We start from the raw sequence: 22774 nt of genomic DNA on the forward strand, positions 1-22774 counted from the left end.
AGCCTGAGTCCACAAAAGAACTCACTGAGCTCATCTTAAGAGGAAGACCACAGTGTAGTATGTTTGAGAACACATCTAGAATACAAAGTGAAGCTGTTCAAATAAAATTGAGGTGATAGGTCCATGTGAGCAAAGTTAGCTATTACTATGTAATTTGAATAACATCAATCTTACTTTGAAAATCATTTTTACAGAAAAATTCCGTTCTTCCTCGACTCCTTTCATCATGCTACCACAGGGTCAAATAACTATTGAAGAGTAGAGGTCCTCACAATAGAGAGCACCTGACTATTATTTTAGAATTTGCAAGATCTGGGATGGGGAGGGGAGGGAGGGGTGTAACTTAGACAAAGAGTGCATGCTTTGCAACTAGTTCCAATCCCTGACCCCTAGCACAACAAAGAAAGAAGAAAAGACAGGAATGAAAGCAGAATTCTCAGGTCTCTGCTCTAGGCTTACTGATTTAGTTAAGTCAAGGATGGAGGCAGCTGGGACTGAAGAGATAGCACAGCGGGTAGGGCGTCTGCCTTGCACGCGGCCGACCCGGGTTTGATTCCCAGCATCCCATATGGTCCCCTGAGCACCACCAGGAGTAACTCCTGAGTGCAGAGCCAGGAGTAATCCCTGTGTATCGCCAGGTGGGACCTAAAAGAGCCAAAAATAAATAAAAATAAATTTTAAAAAGAAGGATGGAGGCAGCAACCTACGGACCAGGTGATTCTGGTACTTGCTAAATAAAAGGCTTGAGCAACATGGCTTCACACAGTTTGAATGTACAAGATGGAGAATATTTGGAGCAAAAGGATGCTTAAAAGGCTGCAGTGACGAAGAGGAATAAGGATCATAGGCAAACAGTATCCTGTCAGCGGAGCCACTTGGGTAAGGCCCAACTGTAACACTCAGCAACTTCAATTACACAATAAATGAAGATACCTTCAGCATAAAGAAGATACCTTCCAGGGGCTGGAGAGATAATACAGTGGGTAAGGCGCTTGTGCTGTGCCCAGGCAACCTGGGTTCTATCCCTGGCATCCCATATGCCCCCCACCACTCCCTAATGCACTGCCAGAAGTTACTCCCGAGCACAGGGCCAGGAGTTACCCCTGAGTACTGCCGGGTGTAGCCCAAAACCAGGCAAATAAAGGAGTACCTTCCAGATGTTTCAGGAGTGCCCTGCTGCTATTTCCATGCGCAGATATCAGCACGCTTTTGCCGCTCAATACCTCAGGAGCAATTCTTTCGTTCCAATAGGGAAGGAGTCTCTCCAGGACATCTTTTAAACTCTCCGCTCGGGGCAGTTGGTCTATTGGTACGTCACACACTTTGTACCTCCGGTCGTTGTAGATTTCGTGGTAGTAAGGATGGGTCTCATCGATGGGTGGTGGGGTCACATTGTAACTTCTTCTCCAGATCCTCACCTGTTCTTCTCCATGATTCAAAGCCATTTTCTCCCTGTTGAGGCCGATCAAGGCTCCGTAGTGACGTTCGTTGAGGCGCCAGGAGCTTTCCACCGGCACCCACTCCTGCCCCAGCTCTTCCAGGATCAGCCAGGCGGTGTGAATGGACCGATTAAGGATGGACGTGAACACAAGGTCAAACTCCATGTTGAGTGCTTTGAGCTGCTTCCCACAATTCCGGGCTTCCTCCAAGCCTTCGCTGTTGAGCTTCTGATCTACCCAGCTGCAAAAGCGATTCTCCTTATTCCAAGCACCCTCCCCGTGTCTCAGCATAATCAGTCTGTACTTGGACATACTGATGGACTGAGCTTTCCCAGAGCTTCCAACTGGGCCAAGGTTCAACGACAACAACACATCTAGAAAGAGAGAAATAAATAAATAAATAAATAAATAAATAAATGAAAGGGATAAGATGTAGTCTCCATCCAAATGACAACCTGGCAATGGTGGTGCAACTTTGCCACCGTCAGTTTCTGGAACGATTGAGAATCGTTCCTCTGAACGGCATTGACCTCAGACATCCAGCGCTCAGCACCCTGGTACACACAGGCGCCTTCTACATTAATGACCGGGAACCTGGTTGGCTCACATTTTGTGATGGCTGGAGTGCCTGTTAGTCGTACTATCTAAAAGAACAAAATGCTTCATTCTAATGGCATGCTGCATTTCTGCCAGATTAAAAAAACACAGTTTATGCCTGCAAAAAAAGAGAATTTAATAGAATAAGGTGGAACCATAGCACAGAGGTAGAGCATTTGCCTTGTGTGCAGCCAGCCCGGTCGAGCCGGGTTCGACTCCTCCGCCCCTCTTGGAGAGCCTGGCAAGCTACTGAGAGTATCTCGCCCGCACAGCAAAGCCTGGCAAGCTACCCATGACGTATTCAATATGCCAAACACAGTAACAACAAGTCTCAAAAAAATGGAGACGTTACTGGGCCTGCTTGAGCAAGGTGTAACCATTATAAAAAAGAGAAGTAGGAGTTGCATTCCCAGCTTCTAACAGCTGCCCCAGGTTTACCACTGGGTGGAAAAAGAAACCCCCAGCCTTACCAGCTGATGGGAATAATGACCCCTGTTAGGCAACAGGCCGTCCAAACGCCATGGGCCCCCACCGAACCCAGGAAACACTCAGGCACAGATTCCAGCACTGAATGTCTGTCTAAGCGACATTTACACCGCTTGCGGCACTTACCTAAATAATCTGTCACCTGTGCCTAGAAAGCCCCTTGGACAGGGATAAATCCGGAAACCAAACACGCTGTCAAGTGCATGCAGATGCGAGGTGCCGTCTGGAGAGGCAGATTAACGGAGGAGGGCGGCTGGGGTGTGGGCCCCTGATAAGCCGGCCCCGTCTCTCCTCCCAGCCCTTCCTCTCACCCCGCACACCAGCCACATGGCAGTGCCACAGGATTCTCGTGAGACAGCTCATCCTGAAGGGCTTCCAAATGCCCTAGGCAGAAGCTGCTGCTCCAAGGCGTGAGGGCGCACTCTGAGCCCCCGTCCCCAGCCAGCGGGCTGCCTTCAGTGGTCGGTGGACATAGCGGCACTGTCCACAGCCGCTCGGGTTCCACCCGGCGCACGCGCTCCACCCCCAGCCGTGTTTTCCCCTGGGCAGGGCAGACGATATGAACCCCCGGGGCCTGGTGTGCTGCCTCTCTTGGCAACTCCCCTGAACTGGAGATACTGGGTTCCGCGTCAACTGTGATTCACCCGCTGTTGTATAACAGTCAGGGACAGAGTTCACGGGAATCTAGATCTGCTTTCTTCCTTTCTTCAGGAATTTCCTAGAGATAGGGGAGATTCGGGGGTGGAAGAGATGTCCATAAAACCAGGACTCCTATTTCTATTTCGGGGAGGCAGACAGAGGACCCAAAGCAGCAGCAGATGGAAGGGTGCCAGGAGGGAGACAGAGGGCCTGGGGCCCAGAACGGAGAATAGGATGAAAAGCATCTGCGGAGAGGGTTCTGCTGGTGATTGAGTACAGGGGCCTGGAGTAGAATAATCAATCACGAAGCAACGGAGAGAGAGGGGGAGAGAGTTGAGTTTCTCACACACACACACACACACACACACACACACACACACACACACACACAGATTTCTATGGTGTCTTTTTCTCTCTTGGAGGGGTGGAGGCGGGGGACATACCCAGTGGTGCTCAGGGCTTATTTCTGGCACAGTGTTGAGTTTAGAACCAGGGTAGGCAGCATGCACTGACCTCTCTCCAGGCCCCTTGTAGGATTTCTCTACAGAGCACAATCTGCCAAGTAGCGGAAGCTTCGGGCCTGCCCCAGCTGCTGGTGCCCTCCCCAACCACTGACCGGCTCTACTGTGGCACACACGTGGCAGGGTGGGGCGGGGGGAGGGGGGCAGCAGAGGAAAGAATAGCTTTCAGCAGTTGCTCTACCTCCACCCGCAGGTTCATCTTGTCAAAGCAAGAAGCATCCCTCTGCCCTCTCCCCTTCCCGTGAAGAAGCGCCGACCAGACCATATTCTGGCCGAGGCATGGCGCTATCTAGCTGATGATGGGCCAGGTGGAGAGAACCCAAGACGGGCCCCCAGTGTGTAGCCACAGGGACACACAGACGCCATCTCGCTCAGCGCGACAGGAGTCTCTCCATCGGCGTCTTGGCTTACTGCACCACGTGGAACCATTTCTTGTGTCCCCACAGAACAGCTATACATTGGTGGAAGAGGACACCGCAGCCACAAAACCTACACACACACACACACACACACACACACACACACACACACACGCTCCCTCCCTCAGGTGTAAGGGGAGCTCAGGGGTGGGACCAGAGGCCCACGGAGGCCATCATTCTTGGAAACAGAGCCGTTCCCTCTTTTTTTTTTGGGGGGGGGGGGGCGGGTTTGCACAGGAGTTACTCCTGGCACATGCACTCAGGAATTACTCCTGGTGGTGCTTGGGGAACCATATGGGATGCTGGGAATCGAACCCAGGTTGGCTGCGTGCAAGGCAAACACCCTACCCACTGTGCTATTGCTCCAGCCCCCAAGAGCCATTCCCTCTTTCTTCGTGGGGCTGTCAACTCACTTTCCCCATTTCACTGGCTGCTCACGCGGGGCCTAGGAGTTTGAGGAACTGAGAGTTGGCTGTCTTGACACTGTCACGCCTCATGGGACCTGGTGTTCTGGCTTGACCGGAAAGGTGCCACCCTGTAGGTGGCTTCATTTCAAGGCTCAGAGGCTCCCGAGGGCTGAAGAGTGTGTGGAGTCAGCTGCAGGGAGCTCCAGGCCCCTCTGGCTGGCATTGGCTGATGGTGGAGATGGGAGTGAAGTTCCCAGTCAGTGCCTGCCACCCACTGAACTTCCGGGTTTGGAGTACTTCGGGGAACTGAGGAAGCTGGACCTGTGAATGCAAGACTGGTGGGAAGGCAATACTGCGGTCAGGCCGCAGAGAAAGTGGGAATTCTGTGCTGGTTTGATTTGTTTCCGTGTTGGATAGGGGCCGGCTCAGAACCTTGCCCATGTGGGGCATGGGCCCTCCTACACTTCCGTCTCCCAACTTTTCCAGTAAAATCAAAACAACCCCCCCACCTCTCTCTTTGAGGAGCAATCATCCCCATTCCCCAAAGTTAATATTTAAAAACTCAAGAAAAAAAAAAAAGAGTGGCTACTACTTAGCTCTAGCCCAATTCCCTGGGAGATGGGGAACCTGAGTTCCCAGACGTTCAGATTTTCAGAATAAAAATCAAAAGCCAAACTGAGAGTCCCAGGAAGCTGCATTTTTAGATAGTACCTGGTACAAATCCTGAAAAGCAGTTTGGACACTTTTTTTTTTCTTAAATTGTGAGCTAAATAAAAGAAGCCTATGAACTAGAATGCCGGTGCCTGGCCGGTGACTGAAAGGGTGATCTCCCCCAGGACACACATCACCGGGGAGGTCACGATCCCCAGGACCCAGCAACCCCCGCCAATCCGGTGCCCCGTCCACCTCTGTTACAGCCAACGCTCTTCCTTGGCGCAAGCGCACTAGACCTCGGCCCATCTCGCCCTCCTGCTAATCAAACGGACTCAACTTTGTCCTCAGACTCGGAGTGCCAGCTGGGCTGAAAACGAGCTGATGTCAGAACCACAGTGCCGCAATGACTGCTTCTCTCTTAAGTGGTGGGTACGCCTGCCTCAGACCCTCGCAGGCGACAGGTGAGGTCTCGAACTCACAACCGTGCATCTACAAAACGCCGCCACACTCATCTGAGGAATATAAAGTAACAGGATGGGAGACGAACACCCAAGAATAGCTGAGATAAATACCAGGAGGTCTACTCCACCGCTTGGAAATCGGCAGCAGATACTGGGGGAAAAGGCAGCCCAGATAGAGAAGGGAACACCGTAGTAAAGGGTGTTAGGAGGACTTGCTAGGGATGCGAGATGCATGCTGAAAGTAGACTATAGACCAAACACGATGGTCACTCAATACCTCTATTGCAAATCATAACACCATAAAAGAAAGAGAGGGGCTGGAGCAATAGCACAGTGGGTAGAGCGTTTGCCTTGCATGCGGCTGACCTGGGGTTCAATTCCCAGCATCCCATATGGTCCCCTGAGCACTGCCAGGGGTAATTCCTGAGTGCAGAGGCAGGAGTAATCCCTGTGCATCACCAGGTGTGACCCCAAAAAAGCCAATAAATAAATAATAAAGGAAAGAGAGGGCAAAAGGGAATGCCCTGCCACAGAGGTGGGATGGGGTGGGAGGGCTACTGGGTTCACTGGTGGTGGAGAATGGGCATTGGTGAAGGGATGGGTACTCGATCACTGTATAACTGAAACCCAAGCACGAAAGTTTGTAAGTCTATAACTACCTCATGGTGTTTAACTAATAAAAGAAAAAATGAAGCTGCCTTTTAGGGAAGGGCAGTTCTGACCCAGAGAGGCCAGTAACGCTGCCCGTAGCCAGTGCTAGCTACAAACGTCCTGAAACCCAAGTGCCCTATTTAAAACCCTCTATTACTTGCAGCTGGTCTTGGGATGAAGCTCAAAGTCTGTAACGTGGCCTGCAAGACTTCTATTTTCTGCCCTCACCCCCGTCCTCGAATATGTCAGGTCTCTCTCACCTCAGGACCTCTGCACGTATTATAGTGCCCACCCCCCCAAAAAAAACCTCATCTACCATCCCCTCCTGGCCCTGCTCAAGGGAGTCTCTGCTTAGAGCACTTCAGTTTTGTGTCCAAGCAAAATAAATGCCAGTCACAAATGCACGTCACAGGCTTAATTTTCCCAAGATCATATTTATAGAGTAAAAGTAGGTGGAACTAATTCGAATATGCACTTTATTAATCTTACAGGTTCAAAAATATTATATTCAGAACATTACGATTTCAACATCTGATCTATATGCAATTCTTGTCTTTAAGTCGGGGGAGGGGGGAGAAGGGTCTGTCAAGCAGTATCCTGGGGGTCCAAGAGTCTCTTTCCCGCAACGCATGGCTGAGTGAGCCAGTTGGGTGCCTGGGCCCACCAGTGCTGGGGATCACCATGGCCACACCTGGTGTGCTTAGGAGAGACCAAGTGGCTTGAGAATTGAACGCCACATTTGTGGGCCTGACCTGAATCTTAATCCCAGCTCCCAGGTGCAAATTGTTCTATTTATTTTGCTTTTGGGTCACACCCAGCGATGCACAGGGGTTCCTCCTGGCTCTGCACTCAGGAATTCCACTTGGCGGTGTTCGGGGAACCATATGGGATGCTGGGAATCAAACCCGGGTTGGCTGCATGCAAAGCAAATGCTACCTACCTGCTGTGCTATCACTCCAGCGCCCCCAGATGCAAATATTATCGTGACATTTTAGTCTTTTTTTTGTAATATGCCTTTGAAATTGGGTATGTATTTTTTTTCATTTCAAGCACAATTCCGTAGGATAACACTGGTTTGTCCTGTCTGCCTTGCTACAGGGAGCTTAGGTTTATTGGGTTACTCCCATCACAGTGCTCCCATTCCTCTGTGTTCATCTGTAACCTCTTTCTTTGTGCTCTGCTTCCCCAACTGGTCAATCACCTTTATCTCCTAATCAGACTCTGTTAACTCATAAATATAGCTTTTCTCTTCTCCTTGAGTCCTTTGCATAGTTAATTCAGAGCAATGTCCTTTTTTGTACAGACACAGGAAGACAATTAATGCTATGCTTTTGTAACTTGGGAGTTAATTGACTCCGAATGATATTCACTCCTAGGCATCTGTTTTCTTGACTTAAGCCTCAGTTGCCCTTACTACCTAGCACCCCAAAAGCAGGGTCCCGACAAGGGACTGGATGAACCCAGGGCAAGCTATGAGCTATCCTGGCATCGAAATGGGCCAGGCCATTGTGCCATAATACTTAACTATAAGTTAAGAGCATAGTTATGGACAAATTGTGTCATGATCCAAAGAGTAACAACTGTATTAGGACCCTGCTATGGTTAAGGAAAGATTAATCTGGCCTGAGCACTATAGTCTGAGATCCATAGTGAGATGTCCCTAGGAGAGCCACCCTACAAGCTCAATGTCTCTCTTACTGTGTCCATACAAAATAACTAATATTAAGAAGTAGAATTCCGATGTTGATTAAGTTATTGGACTAAGAAGAGGAGAAACATCCCTAAGTAGTATTTTGCCCTTGAGCAGACGAAGGACTTTCATATATTGATTGTGCTACCTGAATGGGTGTGGTGGAGAGTTGGAGAGAGACTGGAGAGAGAACAAGGTGGCAAGTTGGAGAAAGGGGAGATGAGCGAGAGGGACAGGAGAAGACGGGAATGAGAAGTAGTGTGAGTCTAGAATGGGGAGCTTAGTGAGACTGGAACAGGTGCGTGGGGAGAATGGAATAAACGGCAACTGATCACCAACCAGCATGGTCCTCGTTTCCTCCTTCATCCACCCATGGCATTACCATCCCGGGTGAGAAAGTGGCCCGAGACCACCGAATGCAGGCAGCAAGAGAGAGAGAGAGAGAGAGAGAGAGAGAGAGAGAGAGAGAGAGAGAGAGAGAGAGCCCAAGCAAGCCATGGGGATTCCCAAGCCGCCTGGTGACTACACATCTCCATTTGGACGAACCACATTTAGAGGATTGAAGCCACACGTGACCAGTGGCTGGCGACCATACTGAACTGCATAGCCTTAGAACTTAGCATAAACGTTCATTCCACCAGCCAGTGGGTCTCAATTTTGAATGTCTATTAGAGTCACCAGGAGAAAGAGGCAACAGAGAACTCTGGGTACCGTTTCCAGATGCTGACGATGTAGGGAGGGCATTCACCTGGCATTTTTATCACATTCATTGATGGTCTAAGGTTTGTGCCACTCATGGTGGCTTCTACTTTGGGCCGAATCTCTTTCCTCCTTAATAGCTGGGAAGTGCTTGGGTCTATCCGAAGCGGTGGTGCAGTTATACTGGGTCCCTTGGGGCAGGGTCTTTGTTCAAAGTCTCTGTGCTTCATCCTGGTGGTTCTTCCTGCCATATCGAGGACAGAGGTTCCCAGCCTGGCATACCATCCTTTTCCAGATAAACATCGAGCACCGTCTGGAAACCCAAGTTCTAGAAGTGAACCAAGAGAAAGTGCCTCCAATTTCACCTGAGACTACTAGCCACATCCCCCGGGGTCCTCTAGGGCCACCCAGCTCATCAACATTGGGGAATACTGCTCTGTTCCCCAAAGGGAGGTGCCCAGCAGGTGTGCCGGCAGCATCCGAGTCAGACACCACGGACCCAACTACGCTGAAGAAGCAAAGCCTGATAGGGCAGGTAGCAAGCAGTGAAGCGTGAAGAGTCACTGGCAAACCCAAGACATCAGGAAGCTTTAACTCAAGAGTCCCAGTGGATTCAATGGCAAAGCCGAGCCAAGAATACCACCCGCTCCGTCTGCACACCCTCTGCGACTGACTCTGCTCAAGAAAGGGCCTAATCTCCGCAGAGAGAACCGAGATTCCGACTGTCTCACTGCAAACCTGGAGCCACTGAAGACCGGGTTTTGGTGTGAAGATCAAGGCTCACTTGGCTTCACTTCACAAGGGCCTCTCCAGTCACAACTTGCCCTTCCCCACCCGGGCAACCATTTCACAAAGTGCGTGCAAACAAGCTGAGAAGAAAGGAGGGCTCAGCTCCTGAACCCTGAGGCACGCGGTTGAGTTGGGTATCGGTCACCCCCAGCGGCGGAGAGAGGTACCCAACCGAAAACACGCACTCCCCATCCTCAAATTCTCAGTGATTCTTTCGAAGGCGCGAGCTTTGTTCTTTGGGGCTGGTTTTGGTCAAGTTCACCAGCCTGGGGTAGGTTTCCCCGGGCTCTTCCTGTTTACCTCAGCATGGGTTACTGGCACCTGAACTAAGCACTGATGTCACTCTGAACTTATTTCATACTCAGGAAAGGAACCCCATAGGGTTACTAATACCAGAGGGCTCCCCTCCCTCTCTACAGCATGATATGGTTTGAGGCCAGAGAGAGAGAGAGAGAGAGAGAGAGAGTACAGCAGGGAAAAGCATGTGATGGAATGGGTTCTATATGATCTTCTGAGCCCTCCAGGAATGATCCCTGAGTGTAGAGCCAGAAGTGTATCCTGAGCACCACCAGGTGTGGCCCCCAAACCAAGAAAAGAAATAAACACCAAATATACAACGGATCTCAAAAGGAATCTTCCCCCACACCTCTTCCTCTGGGTGGTTTTCCCTTCTTTCTCACTGTTACTCTTGAAATTTTCTGATACATCTTTGTAACTGGACCACACCTCTGAAATGGGCACGCAAAAGATGGCCAAACTTATAAAGGTGGCTGTCAAGACGACAAACTGGGACTGGGGGGAGGCGGTGAATGTTGGGGGGAGGGGGGCTGGGATAGGAGAAGGAACCTGGAGACACTGGTGGAGGGAAGTTGACACTCGTGGCGGGATCAGTGATAGAACATTGCATGTCAAAAAACCAACTGTGAATAACTGTAATTCACAGTGCTTTAATAAAATAAAATTTTAGGTAAAAATAAAAGGTAAAGGCAAAAAAAAGACAGAGAGAGAGAGAGAGAGAGAGAGAGAGAGAGAGAGAGAGAGAGAGAGATGACTCAGTGGCTTTGATCCCTCCAAAGCTTTATCAGGGGGAAACAATAGCTCTAAGATTTGGGGATACCATTTCCCCAGCTCGTCCAGTGTAACTTTGTGTCCTTCCATCTTCATGTCTCCTTACCCACTAAAAACCATTCTATGAAGCAGAACACATGGATTCCACAGCAGCTACCATTCAAGGGACATAGTTATGGGCACAGGAATACTTGAATCCTCAACCACCTTGGTCTAGAGAAGGTTCTATGATTACGCCCATTGTACAGATGCAGAAATCCACCTGGTCCTGGTGATGGTAACTGGCAGAGCTTGAGTTCAATCTGAGGGAAGCTGGACCCTGAGGTCCACACTGAGACCTTCAACCACACTTCTGAACTTTCAAAACTACCCTAAATCCTTGGATCCTTTTGTCATTACTGACATTAAAATGAATCATGCATACACTGACCCCCAGATACTCAGTCTCCCCAGTCGTATTAGTTATTTCATTTTTCAAATCCTATTGAGGGGGGATGCAGGGCATACCTGACTGTGCTCAGGGGTTACTCCTGACCTGTGCTCAGGAGTCAGGAGTCATCCCTGGTGGTGCTCAGGGAACCATATGTGGTGCCTGGATCAGACCAGGATTGCAGCCCTGTATACATACAAAAAATATCTGTCTGTCTGTCTCTCTGTCTCTCTCTCTCCCTCTCTCTCTCTCTCTTTTCTCTCTCTCCTCTCTCTCTGTCTCTCTGTCTCTGTCTCTCTCTCTCTCTCTCTCTCCCTCTCTCTCTCTCCACCCCCCTTCCCTCCCTTCCTCTCTGGAGTCACACACCCAACCCCATTTGAGCATTTGAACACAGTACAATGATGCACTGCTGAGGAATGAAGCCTCAAACATGAATTAAGGAAGAGATTATCTCTGAGAAAGGTTTCATGGACAGAGTACTGCTGAAACCGCATTTGGACAGAGATGTTTCAGATTCACAGCACTTGTAGTATGTCCTCCCGTTGTTCATCGATTTGCTCAAGTGGGCACCAGCAACATCTCCATTGTGAGACTTGTTGTTACTGTTTTTGGCATATCGAATATGCCATGAGGAGCTTGCTAGGCTCTGCCGTGCAGGCGGGATACTCTTGGTAGCTTGCTGGGCTCTCCGAGAGGGACTATAAGATTTCCTATAAGATTTATAGGAAAAGGGAAATTTATCAAAAAAAAATTTCTAGGAAAGGGGAAAAGGAATTCTTACCTAAGGCAGGAATGAGTGGACACCTGGAACAGATAGATGCATATGGAGAAAAAGGACCAGCAGAACTGGCTGGACACCCAGGAAAGGTTTGTTTGAGGCCTGTTCTCCCAACAGAATTATAGAGTCCCTTTCATACTTAAGTATTTTATGTGAAAACTTACACACTCTCCCTACAAGTATAGGGCACAAGAAGAGAGACGGAGACCAGCCTAGAAAGATAAGTCAGACTTGTGGCCTCAGAAGGGTCCTGTGCCAAGGAATGTAGATTCTCCTGTAAACACTGGAGCATCATCAAAGGTGTAATCATGTGGATCTTATAAGAAGGTGAAAGCACTTAAAAACACAGAGAGGGGCTGGAGCAATAGCACAGCAGGTAGGGCGTTTGCCATGCACGCGGCCGACCCGGGTTCGATCCCCAGCATCCCATATGGTCCTTCAAGCACCGCCAGGAGTAATTCCTGAGTGCATAGCCAGGAATAACCCCTGAGCATCGCTGGGTGTGACCCAAAAAGCAAAAAATAATAAAAACAAAAACACAGAGAAAATGGAAAAACAAAAGCAGCCAAGTCAACACCACAAGGCTTTTGCAATAATCCCGATGACACATAACCAGACCTAGATCAGGCTTACTGGTTGTTCAGATGGAACCTTGGGATAATGTTACTTTGGTGATGGGCATGGTGGAGCAGCACCACAGTATAAAAATAAAGAGAACAAAGGTGGAGTGTCTTTGGCACATTGGTGGTGGGGAAGATGTCTATCAATCCAAGTTAATACTATTGCAACCAAGTTACCTAAACCAAATTCAAAATAAATAAAATGGGACAAAGGAGATGAGTGTGAGGGACACTACAGCTCAGGGGCTGGGAGGTTTTTTTTTTTTTTGGGGGAGGATCAAGTGGTACTTTTTAAAGCTTGATTGGCTCTGTGATCTCTGTTGCTATTCCTTATTCTGCCACTGTAGCTAAAAGCAGTCATAGGCAATATATAAATAATCAGGGCTGTGTCCCAATAAAACTTCATGTATGAATACTGATACTTGAATTTCATATAATGGTCACACAAACGACTTCGATTATTTAATTTATTGTGACCATTTAGACAAGCAAACAAAACTTGCTTCATTCAAAAACTTTTAGGTGTACAAGAAAAATAAATAAATAAAGGCAGCAGTGTCGAAATTTGCCAATCCCGGGCCTTGCTGGATACCGTTGTCTTTTCTATTTATCACATCAGCATTTTGAACCTTTTAAGCACCTTATCCTGGGATAATCCCAACATACTTTTTTTTTTCTTTTTGGGTCACACCCGGTGATGCTCAGTGGTTACTCCTTGCTCATACACTCAGCAACCACTCCTGGCAGTGCTTGGGGGACCATATGGGATGCTGGGAATCGAACCCGGGTCGGCCACATACAAGGCAAACGCCCTACCCACTATTCTATCCTTCCAGCCCCAATCCCAACATTTTTAAATAACGTGACTTTATTCTAAAATTTAAAGTACCCGAAGTAGGGGGTGGCGTGATAGTATAACAGGTAGGGTATTTGCCTTGCACGCGGCCAACCTGGGTTTGATTCCCAGCATCCCATATGGTTCCCCGAGTACCGCTAGGAGTGATTCCTGAGTGCAGAGTCAGGAGCAACCCCTGAGCATCACTGGGTGTGACCCAAAAAGCAAAAAATAAAAAATAAAAAAAATAAAGTACCCTGAGTAAAGAAATCTGTATAGTAATTATTTTGACCCATCATAGAAGACCATATTGAGCACCTTGAAATCAGTCGGAGTACCTTTTGCTTAACTGAACTGTTCTAGAATGGGTTCCAGAGAACAGGGAGCATTAGTCACCAGTTAACCTCCCTGAAAAATAGGGTCTGCTGTTTTGACACACACCTTCACCAACTATCACCTCACCCTTCAGATGTGTGCATGCTTGCTTGGGAATTGGAGCTGTACATTTGCGATACAGAAGGGAATAGGAATAAAAAGGGAAAAAAAAACTAAAGAAAGAAACAGGAGATTCAAAAAGAAAGCTCTGTACAGAGGCCATACTTCCAACTAAGCAATGCATAAAAAGCCCATCTAAAACGCAAAATATACTGCTGCCATAAACCCAAAGTCAGGCTTCCAGGTCTGCATGCTTTGGGCAGGCAGGGATGGAGAGGGCAGACTGGGGTGAATCACACACAGAGCATGTGCTAATGCAACTTCAACAATAGTTCTTAATATCAGCTCCGACACAGAGATTAGCACTAAACAGAGCTTCACACTTTTGCCACTTTCTAAGCCACGAGGCAGAACTTCCCCCCACCCATGGCTGCCTTCCCAGAGGAATACTCCTGGGACCTGGCTGTCTTCCTTCTCAAGTATTTGAAAGGAATTATGCCTAAAACGCCAATCTGACAACTCTTCAACATACAGGGAAGGAGGGTGAAACTACAGGATAAAGATGGATTTTTAAATGTGGCTTTTTTAGGACTGGAGAGATACAGTATAGTGCCTTGATTATAATCAACCCCAATTTGATACCCAGAACCATATGTAGTCAATCCGTCAGCACCACCATAAGTGATCCCTGAGCACTGAGCCAGGAGTAAGCCCTAAGCACTGCTGGATGTGCTCATGCCCAACCCCCAGGAAGTTAAAAAAGAAAAACACAGTTTCCTATTTCTAAAACTTGAGTTAAGAAATATGGTCAAAAGGACCGGAGCAATAGTACAGTGGGTAGGGTGTTTGCCTTGCACATGGCCGACCCGGGTTCAATCCCTGGCATCCCATCTTGTCCCCCAAGCACTTCTAGGAGTAATTCCTGAGTGCAGAGCCAGGAGTAACCCCTGAGCATCGCTGGGTGTGACACCCCCCTCCCAAAAAAAAACTCCACAAACAAACCAAAAATGAAATATGGTCAATGTTCTGGTGTTGAAGTGACATAAAATCAGGGACAGAGTCAATTTGATCCAAAACTTCCCCTTAAATATCAAAGAGTCGAGTGCTACTCTAGGTGACTACCCATAAGTTTTCCTTGGCCTGAATTTGCACTGCACAGACTTGAACAGCTAGAACCTTTGTTCACTGGAATCCTAACTCTGGAGACCACAAGCTGGTTACAGTAAAAGACAGAGAAAAAGAGAGTTTAACTCCGTCTCTGGTAAATTAAAACTAAATAGTTTTTAAGGGGAACAAAATCCAAAGCTTAGTTCCTTACGCCATCCGCATTGTCAAGCTTAATATTAAAGGCTCAAACAAGACGGTACCTGAAAGTCCCTAGTGTGGCATCACCTGTAACTTAAGAGGAAATTCTATAGACGTGCTTCTGCATGTCCTTTAGGGACCATACACAGAAAAGCTCAGCCTAGTGTGTGAGTCTGATGGTTTGGTGCTCAGGCCTAGCCGAGTTTGGGGGGGTGGGGGGACAAACAGCCAGGGTGATGCCTGGTGATGCTCAGGGGGGCTGGCAACCAGGGATACAGTTGGTAGTAATTAGTGGGGTGAGCACTGCGAGGGATTGAACTCTGCTCTCAGCATATTCGGGGCATATGAGCGAGCACCCCAACCCACTTCCCCATTTTTAGTTGCAGCATAAAAATACACCTTTCCCAGAAGCAAATGGGAACATTCACACGTGAAGTTTGTACAGCGCAATTATTTTCCTGCTCTCCAGTGTGAAACGACTATCAGCCTCGAAGGATCATGTAGCATGAGGGACCCAAAGGAGAGCAGGTGGTCCTACCATCCCAGGGAAGAGCCATGAGCCGAGAGGTGAGCGTCTGCCTGGGTGTGCTGCCTGTTCGAGCCTGCAGACATCATGTGCAGAACACCCACACACCACACCTCCCTCCTAGCTCCGGCGACTTCTTCCCTGCCGGGAGTGTTTATTGTCAACACAAACACTTTGATTTGGTTTTTAACCAAACGCCAAGAATTTTTAGTCCAGAAACCTCGACACTGGTCCTAGCTATTTTCTGAACCTGTGATCTTGACCAAACGATTGATTTGGATATCCTTTTCCTTCTGCATAAGGATGAAGATAAGGAAACTGCTGTTCTCAAGAAGTAACTGGAAAGAATATACGAGCTGAGGGCGAAGCTCTCTATCCAAAAGGCAGAGACAGTCTGGGTTGAATGGAGTAGGAAAACTGGTACCAACCTCAGGTCCCTGAAAGTGAGCCCACCTTGCTGATGGCATGAGCAGAAGCAAATGCTGTGGTAGAATGCAGGCGGGCATAAAGAGTAAAGGTTAGATGAGGAGTGAAAGAAGAATGCAGTCCATGAGCTGAAGTAATAGCACAGACGGTAGGGCGTTTGCCTCAATTCCCAGCATCCCATATGGTCCCCCTAGCACCGCCAGGAGTGATTCCTGAGTGCAGAGCCAGGAGTAAACCTTGACCATCGCCAGGTGTGACCCAAAAAGCAAAAAAGAAGAAGAAGAAGAGGAAGAGGAAGAGGAAGAGGAAGAGGAGGAGGAGAAGGAGGAAGAGGAAGAGGAAGAGGAAGAAGAAGAAGAAGAAGAAGAAGAAGAAGAAGAAGAAGAAGAAGAAGAAGAAGAAGAAGAAGAAGAAGAAGAAAGCAATAGCACAGCGGGTAGGGCGTTTGCCTTGCACACGGCCGACCCGGGTTCAATTCCCAGCATCCCATATGGTCCCCTGAGCACCGCCAGGAGTGATTCCTGAGTGCAGGGACAGGAATTAATCCCTGTGCATCGTCGGTGTGACCCCCCTCCCCCCAAAAAAAAACAAAAACAATCTCTCAAGCATACAGAATACTAAGCAAAATTCTAGAATCCAAATGCTTGAGTTGGGACAGCACATAGTTCATTTCCATTTCATAATTGAGGTTTTCTCCATACTTGTGGCCCTGTTTTGGTGAGAGTTTTTGTTATTGAGTAATATCTGTAGTCTTGTTTGCCCCTATAAATAGTCCCTTACGCCAGATTTCTTTCCAAAGATGTTCAAGAGACCCACCAAACATTTGCATGGCCTCAGGCTTTGGGCAGCAGAGACGAAAAGATGCATGGGTGAGCTCAAGTATCATTCACGACTACAAAGGAAATGTGTCCCCTTAATCTCAACCAAGGGCAGAAAGCAAAAGAGAAAGAGAGAGGAAAGATCTAAGAACCTTAACCTAATAGTACTTGCCTCTGTATGGCAGAATACTAGTTGTCCTTTGGTACACTTCTATAGAATGGCCATTCTAAACAATGACCACATTTTCTACAATGATGTGTTGGGTCCAATATGGTCTCAATATGGGCAAAAAGGCAGCAGGTACTTCCCTTGAAGCTGGGAACTTTTCTAACAGATTGGTACAGATTTTACTGCGATGAAATTCTGTTTACGTATTTGTGGTGGGGAAAAAAAATGTTTAATCATCTCTAATTTAAACCAGACTTTTAACACAGACATTGGCCAAAGGAACAGTTTAATGGAACATCCGCTTTTTCAAAATGCAAAACCTGAAGAGTCAGAGAGTGGAAATGATTTGGTTGTGATCCCATAAATAGCAACAGCTTCAAGACACCTAAAACCCCGGTGTCTTTACTTCCAACCTGGCTCCTTCCAGCATACCATTTGGCTGCTCTACACTTCTCTAAAGTCCACCACTTAAAGGAGCATCCACCGTGCTCAAGATGCAAAGGCGGATAAAACCTAGACCCCCGGGGACACAGATTGAGAGCAGAGGGTGGAAAAAATGACCATTTTTTACTTTCATTATAGAGAACCTCAGTAACTGCTAGTGAAAAGCAGCATTCGATTTGCTGGCTTTTTTTTTTTTTTTTTTTTGCAGGAGTCTGCATTCCACGAACATTCTGGTACCAAATGCTCCAGAAGTTGGAAGGCAGACCGTGGAGAAGTGGGAGTTATAACAAACGAATGGACCGCTTCCCCTTCAAAATTTGACGGGGAGCTTGTTTGCTTTCCATTATGCATTCGATTACCCTATTGCCTAAAACCGTCCCAGATCCTTGAAAGAGGAGTAATAACGTTTCAATCTGCAGTGGTTCTAAAAACCGGTGATTTGGTTGGTTGGTTGGTTTGCTCCAGATTGGAGCGCTCCTGAAAGCATTGCAGGGTTTTCACCTCTTTCCCCCTTTCCGGCGTTCAAGTTTGTCCGGTCGACTTAAGAGACTTCCAGAACCAGGTCTGCCCCGGCCCTAAACACGGGGCACAGTCCTGAATCAGGGTCCCCGAGGTCTCCAGCGAAGCACCCCCACCCTCCTGTTGCAAGGGGTTCAGCCACACCGGTCCCTTGACGTCCAGGAGCGACCAATTCACCTCTCCCTGCAACTCCTGTGTATTCCTGCCCTCAAGACTCCACGCCCAAGGCAGAGTCCTCCTTTCCACCGGCAGCTCTGCCAAGAGCGAGCTGCGCTGATCCCCGGGGTGGGGTCCAGGTGAGGGTCGCACCTAAGGGGCGGACGAGCTAGTTCCCACCACTGGACGCCAGGCAACTGGCCTTCCCGCGCTGCGGAGGAACACATGCCATCACTGGGGGGGGAAAAAATAAATGAAAACGTTCGCCAAAGCACCCGTCACTCACCTGCCAAGGAGTCACCTGCAGCCGCCGCCTCTCCTCGAAGCCACCTAGGAGCCAGCGCCTACTGGGACTCATCCCGGCCGCCGGCATCGACGCTCTTTTTCTAGCCCCGGAGCCAGACGGGGGCCGGTCCTAGGCCTCCGCCGATTGGAAAGCCGAGACGTCCTTCATTTTCGGCCCCGCCCCGCTCCCGGGACCACGTCGAGGCCTTTTCCGCTTTTCACAGCCACGTGGTAGAAGCTGAGACTCTGATTGGCTCACCTTGGAGATGAGCACATGCCAGCGACCAGTTAGGGACGGATCTCGATGCCGGGTAGGCGGGCTTAAGTTTGGGGAAGTAGAAAAGAAAAAGCCGCCCGGGGTTGCCCCGGCAATTGGAAACCCGGGGCTGGTGCGCTGCAAATTTGCGAGGTGGTGGGGGGTGGGGAGGGAAGACGTTTGGCGTCTACCAAGTTGGAGAAATGCCGGCGGGACCTTGGAAGCGACGAGGTGATGTTTCTTTTCACTCCTGGAAAAGACTTCAGCCGGGGGGCGGCCTGCCATCCTCGCCAGAGGGTGTTGTGGCTTTGCAGGCTTGACTCGCGATGAAAGCAAAGACCTTTTTTATTTTAAGTGCCGGGTTTATGGAGCCAGCAGCTGCTCATCGCTGTTTCTGCTCTCAGTACTTTTTTAATAGGGCCAGCCCGCGGGCAATTCCCGGGCACTCTTTCGCTTTGGAAAAAGTAGCGTGATAAATGAAAGGCAGATGAAGGGAGGATGGGGTGGAATGAGGAGAAATATAAGTGGGGGAGGCCGCAATTACTGAAGACGAGAACCCTATGAAAATACCTGAAAGCCTGGCCCGGAGCCCTTTCAGCTACTAATAAGCAGCCTGGAACGAGCGCACCAGGCTTTGAAGCAGAAGCCTTAGAACTTTCGGGTGGGCGAGAAAGATAAGGGAATGTGTGTTTGTCTAAGCACCCGGGAACCCCCTACACCCACTCACCCCCACCACTTTTTTTTTCTTTTTGGGTCACACTCAGTGATGCTCAGGGGTTACTTCTGGCTTTGCACTCAGGAATTACTCCTGGCGGTGCTCGGAGGATCATATGGGATGCTGGGAATCGAACCCGGCTGTTCTATCACTCCAGCCCCTCCCCCCCGCCCCCCCCACTATTGATCTCTGCCCTGCCTCCTGTTCAGTGCCCTCTTGGGCGCTTCACACCACGACTTCATCCTTCCTAACCAGGCCAGCGTGATCTGCGATGGGGCAGCAGGTCCTCAGAACGATAAGCACAAATTTGGAAAGATCGTGTCCACATTTTTTAACTGGACAACACATGGCATGCTGTGAAGCTCTGGTTTGTCCGATGTCTTTACTTCTCTCTTGGCCCCCCTTCCCTGGGGTGTCAGAACTCCTGGGATGGCACAGAACTCTCCTTTGCTTCTGAGAAGGCGGCACTCCAAAGCCTGATAGCGCCTTCCTAGTAGGTTAGAATTTTGCTCTACTTAACACCAGATTAACTAGAGCTTAGGTCTGAGCAGAGTGCTTGCAGGAGGCTGCTTCTCGGCTTGCGGCTCTGGCTGCAGCTTCCAGGTGCTTTGCTCTTATTCCCTTGCATTTGTTGTCAGGGGCAGGTTTTTCCACCACAGTTTCTAAAATCCTAACTCCCTACTCAACACCCACTCTCCATTCTTTGGAGGCTAGTGACAGCCTTTGGCTAGGGGCTGTGTCAGAGTATTTGATGCCTACAAGAGGGTACCTTCTCCTTGGGCTGTGTTTTATTATTCTGCATGTGCAGGGAATGTCGGCTTGCCACGCAGAACATCAGCCCCATGCAACATCACCTACTGCTGAAGATCGTTGTTTGGGGGAGGGAGCAGACAAGATTTAAAATCCATGTATTAATTCATAATTCCAGGACCATGCTTTCTTTTCTATCTTACCCCCTCCACCTCACTAACCTCCTCCCCAAAAAGAGCACGTCATTAAAAAAAAACGCACACACACCCAAATGACTAAACATGAATTTCCATTCAGACCAATCAGAGCGAATCTCACTTTGACAGAGCAGACAATACTCAGGGACTCAGTGCACTGCTTTGCTACAGATACTTTCAGTGTCGTCCCGTTTCATCCAACAAGAAAGGGAAAGGCAGTAAATGAGGAGTGCCATGTGAGGTGGCTTGTCTTTCCACTAAGTGTGGGTCTGAAATGTCCCTGGAGCATACGGAACATTGTAAGATAAGGATCAGTAGTCGGCGGTCTTATTCAGAACCTGAATAAAATAGTATTCTATGATAGCATGCACATCTGGACAGAATCCTCTTATGACTGGATGCACAGAGCCTCTCTTAAGTGGGGTGTGGTTGTTCTACCAAGCACCAAAGCAGAACACTGGGGGCCAGAATGATAGTAAAGCCAGTAGGGTGCTAACTTTGCTCATGGCTGACTCAAGAGTCAATCCCCAGCATCCCATACGGCCCCCCAAGCCCACCAGGAATAATTCTTTTTTTTTTTTTTTTTTGCTTTTTGGGTCACACCCAGCGATGCTCAGGGATTACTCCTAGCTCTGCACTCAGGAATTACTCCTGGAGGTGCTCGGGGGACCATATGGGATGCTGGGAATTGAACCCAGGTCAACCGTGTACAAGGCAAACACCCTACCTGCTGTGTTATCACTCCAGCCCCCAGGAATAATTCTTGAGCGCATAACCAGAAGTAATCCCTGAGCACCACCAAGTGTGCCCCCAAAACAAAAATAACAACAAAGCATTATCCACTAACTCAGGCCACTCTCATTTTCTGTTCTGGTGAAACGTGGGCTCCATCCATCCAGTATTAATTGTCCCTAAGTTCGCAAATTTTTAACTATTCCCAAATTGGCAACCCCATGGGGTGGGAGTGGGTACAAAAATGTGGGGAATCACAGAAAATTTCTGTCTTGGTTTTTTAACAACATCTGACAATGCTCAGGTTTTTCTCCTGGCTCAGTGCTCAGGAACTACTGTGGTAGTGTTTGTTGGATCATTTTGGATGCCAGTGATCAATCTCTGGTTGACCACATGCAAGGCAGGCGCCCTACCCACTGTACTGCTTCTCTGGTCCCAGAAACTTGGTTTTAAAATAAATTTATGATTTATGATCAATACACGTTTTTGTTAGCTTTCTCTTTCATGGATCCTTGAAAAATTTTGCAGATATCAAGGCATCACACGTGGAAAAAGTTGAAGAAGCAGGCCGGTTGCCTCCTAGTCTCAACAATGCCAGGGCACATCGTGGTTTGTTTCTTGCTGGGTTCTAGTCTCCACAGGCTACCCGCAGAGCAGACTCAAGTTTGCTACTATCCGTGCTTATCTGCCACTCGTGACCCACTGGGAATACCCCCAATACCAACACCAACAACCCCCCAACCCACCCCGACACACACACACTACTATCACACTTACTGAAACTGGAAATGCTCTTCCAGGCCAGTCACACAGATGCTCAGGTGGGACCTTATCTTCTCTGCACTGTTTGAATCTGGGAGTTCTGCTCTATCTCACAGAACATCTCAGGGAATAATGCAGCCAATTTGGAAATGGCTTTGTAATCTCCTGATCTCTTACATCTACACCAGAATAATTTAGGCACATGCCTTGGCTCTGTCTGTGTCTTTATCTAAGAAGTAGGGACAATACCTACCTGACCAATGTGAAAATGAGATGATAACAGTGTTATCTGGCCCATGGAATGTGGTCCATCGATATTTTTTTTTTTTTTTGCTTTTTGGGACACACCCGGCGATGCACGGGGAGTTTTTCCTGGCTCTGCACTCAGGAGTTACTCCTGGCAGTGCTCAGGGACCATATGGGATGCTGGGAATCGAATCCCGGGTCAGCCGCATGCAAGGCAAATGCCCTACCTGCTGTGCTGTCTCTCAAGCCCCTCAATATTTATTCTTAAGAATCATAGTAATGATACACGTTTTTAACTGCTGACAACTGGGAGGTCTGACTCTTGTGTTTTCCTGCTCTTAGTGGAGATCTAGATTCCTATAAAAGGAATTAGGATAGAAATTGCCCGAGTTATCTTCCTGGCCCCTAGAAAGGTGACTGCCGGAAGTGAATGCAGAAGACTCACCCTCAGGGTTAGAAGCCTCTATTATTTATTGCCAGCTTTTTGGTGGGGAGGGATTGGGGGGGGGGGGTTGTTGCTTTGGTTTGTTTGGGGGCTACACCTGGTGGTGCTTAAGGCTTTCTCCTGCCTCTGTCCTCAGGGATCATTCCTGGAAGTACTTGGGGACATATATGTAGTACCTGGGATTGAACCTGGGTCAGCTACGTGTAAGCAACCTACCCGTATGTAAGCACCCTGTACTGTCCCTCTGGCCCGTTGTCTACAATTTTTATTTTCTTTTTTCCTGCAGCCTACAGATGAGTAGTTTTTAAATGACTGGAATCTATAGTGGGCACACTGTTTGCTGGTTATGTGTAGCTAATAAGTTAGGAACTTCTCCTTGTGTCATTTAATAGTCTTCAGTATCTC

General features: G+C 48.5%; 1 protein-coding gene across 1 annotated transcript in view; it reads right to left on the bottom strand.

Annotated features, from left to right (window-relative positions):
- The window catches only part of BPGM (bisphosphoglycerate mutase), a 37896-nt gene extending 19478 nt beyond the window's left edge, over nt 1-18418 (bottom strand). The window contains exons 1-2 of the mRNA XM_056123985.1: nt 18268-18418; nt 1151-1813 (exon numbers count right to left, since the gene is read on the bottom strand). Coding sequence (XP_055979960.1) covers nt 1151-1751 — 601 coding nt within the window. The 5' untranslated portion in view covers nt 1752-1813; nt 18268-18418. The remainder of the gene's footprint in view (nt 1-1150; nt 1814-18267) is intronic.
- Nucleotides 18419-22774: the final 4356 nt, after the last annotated feature.

Source organism: Sorex fumeus, unplaced genomic scaffold (assembly GCF_029834395.1).
Source record: "Sorex fumeus unplaced genomic scaffold, SorFum_2.1 ptg000048l, whole genome shotgun sequence".
Lineage (NCBI taxonomy): Eukaryota > Metazoa > Chordata > Mammalia > Eulipotyphla > Soricidae > Sorex > Sorex fumeus.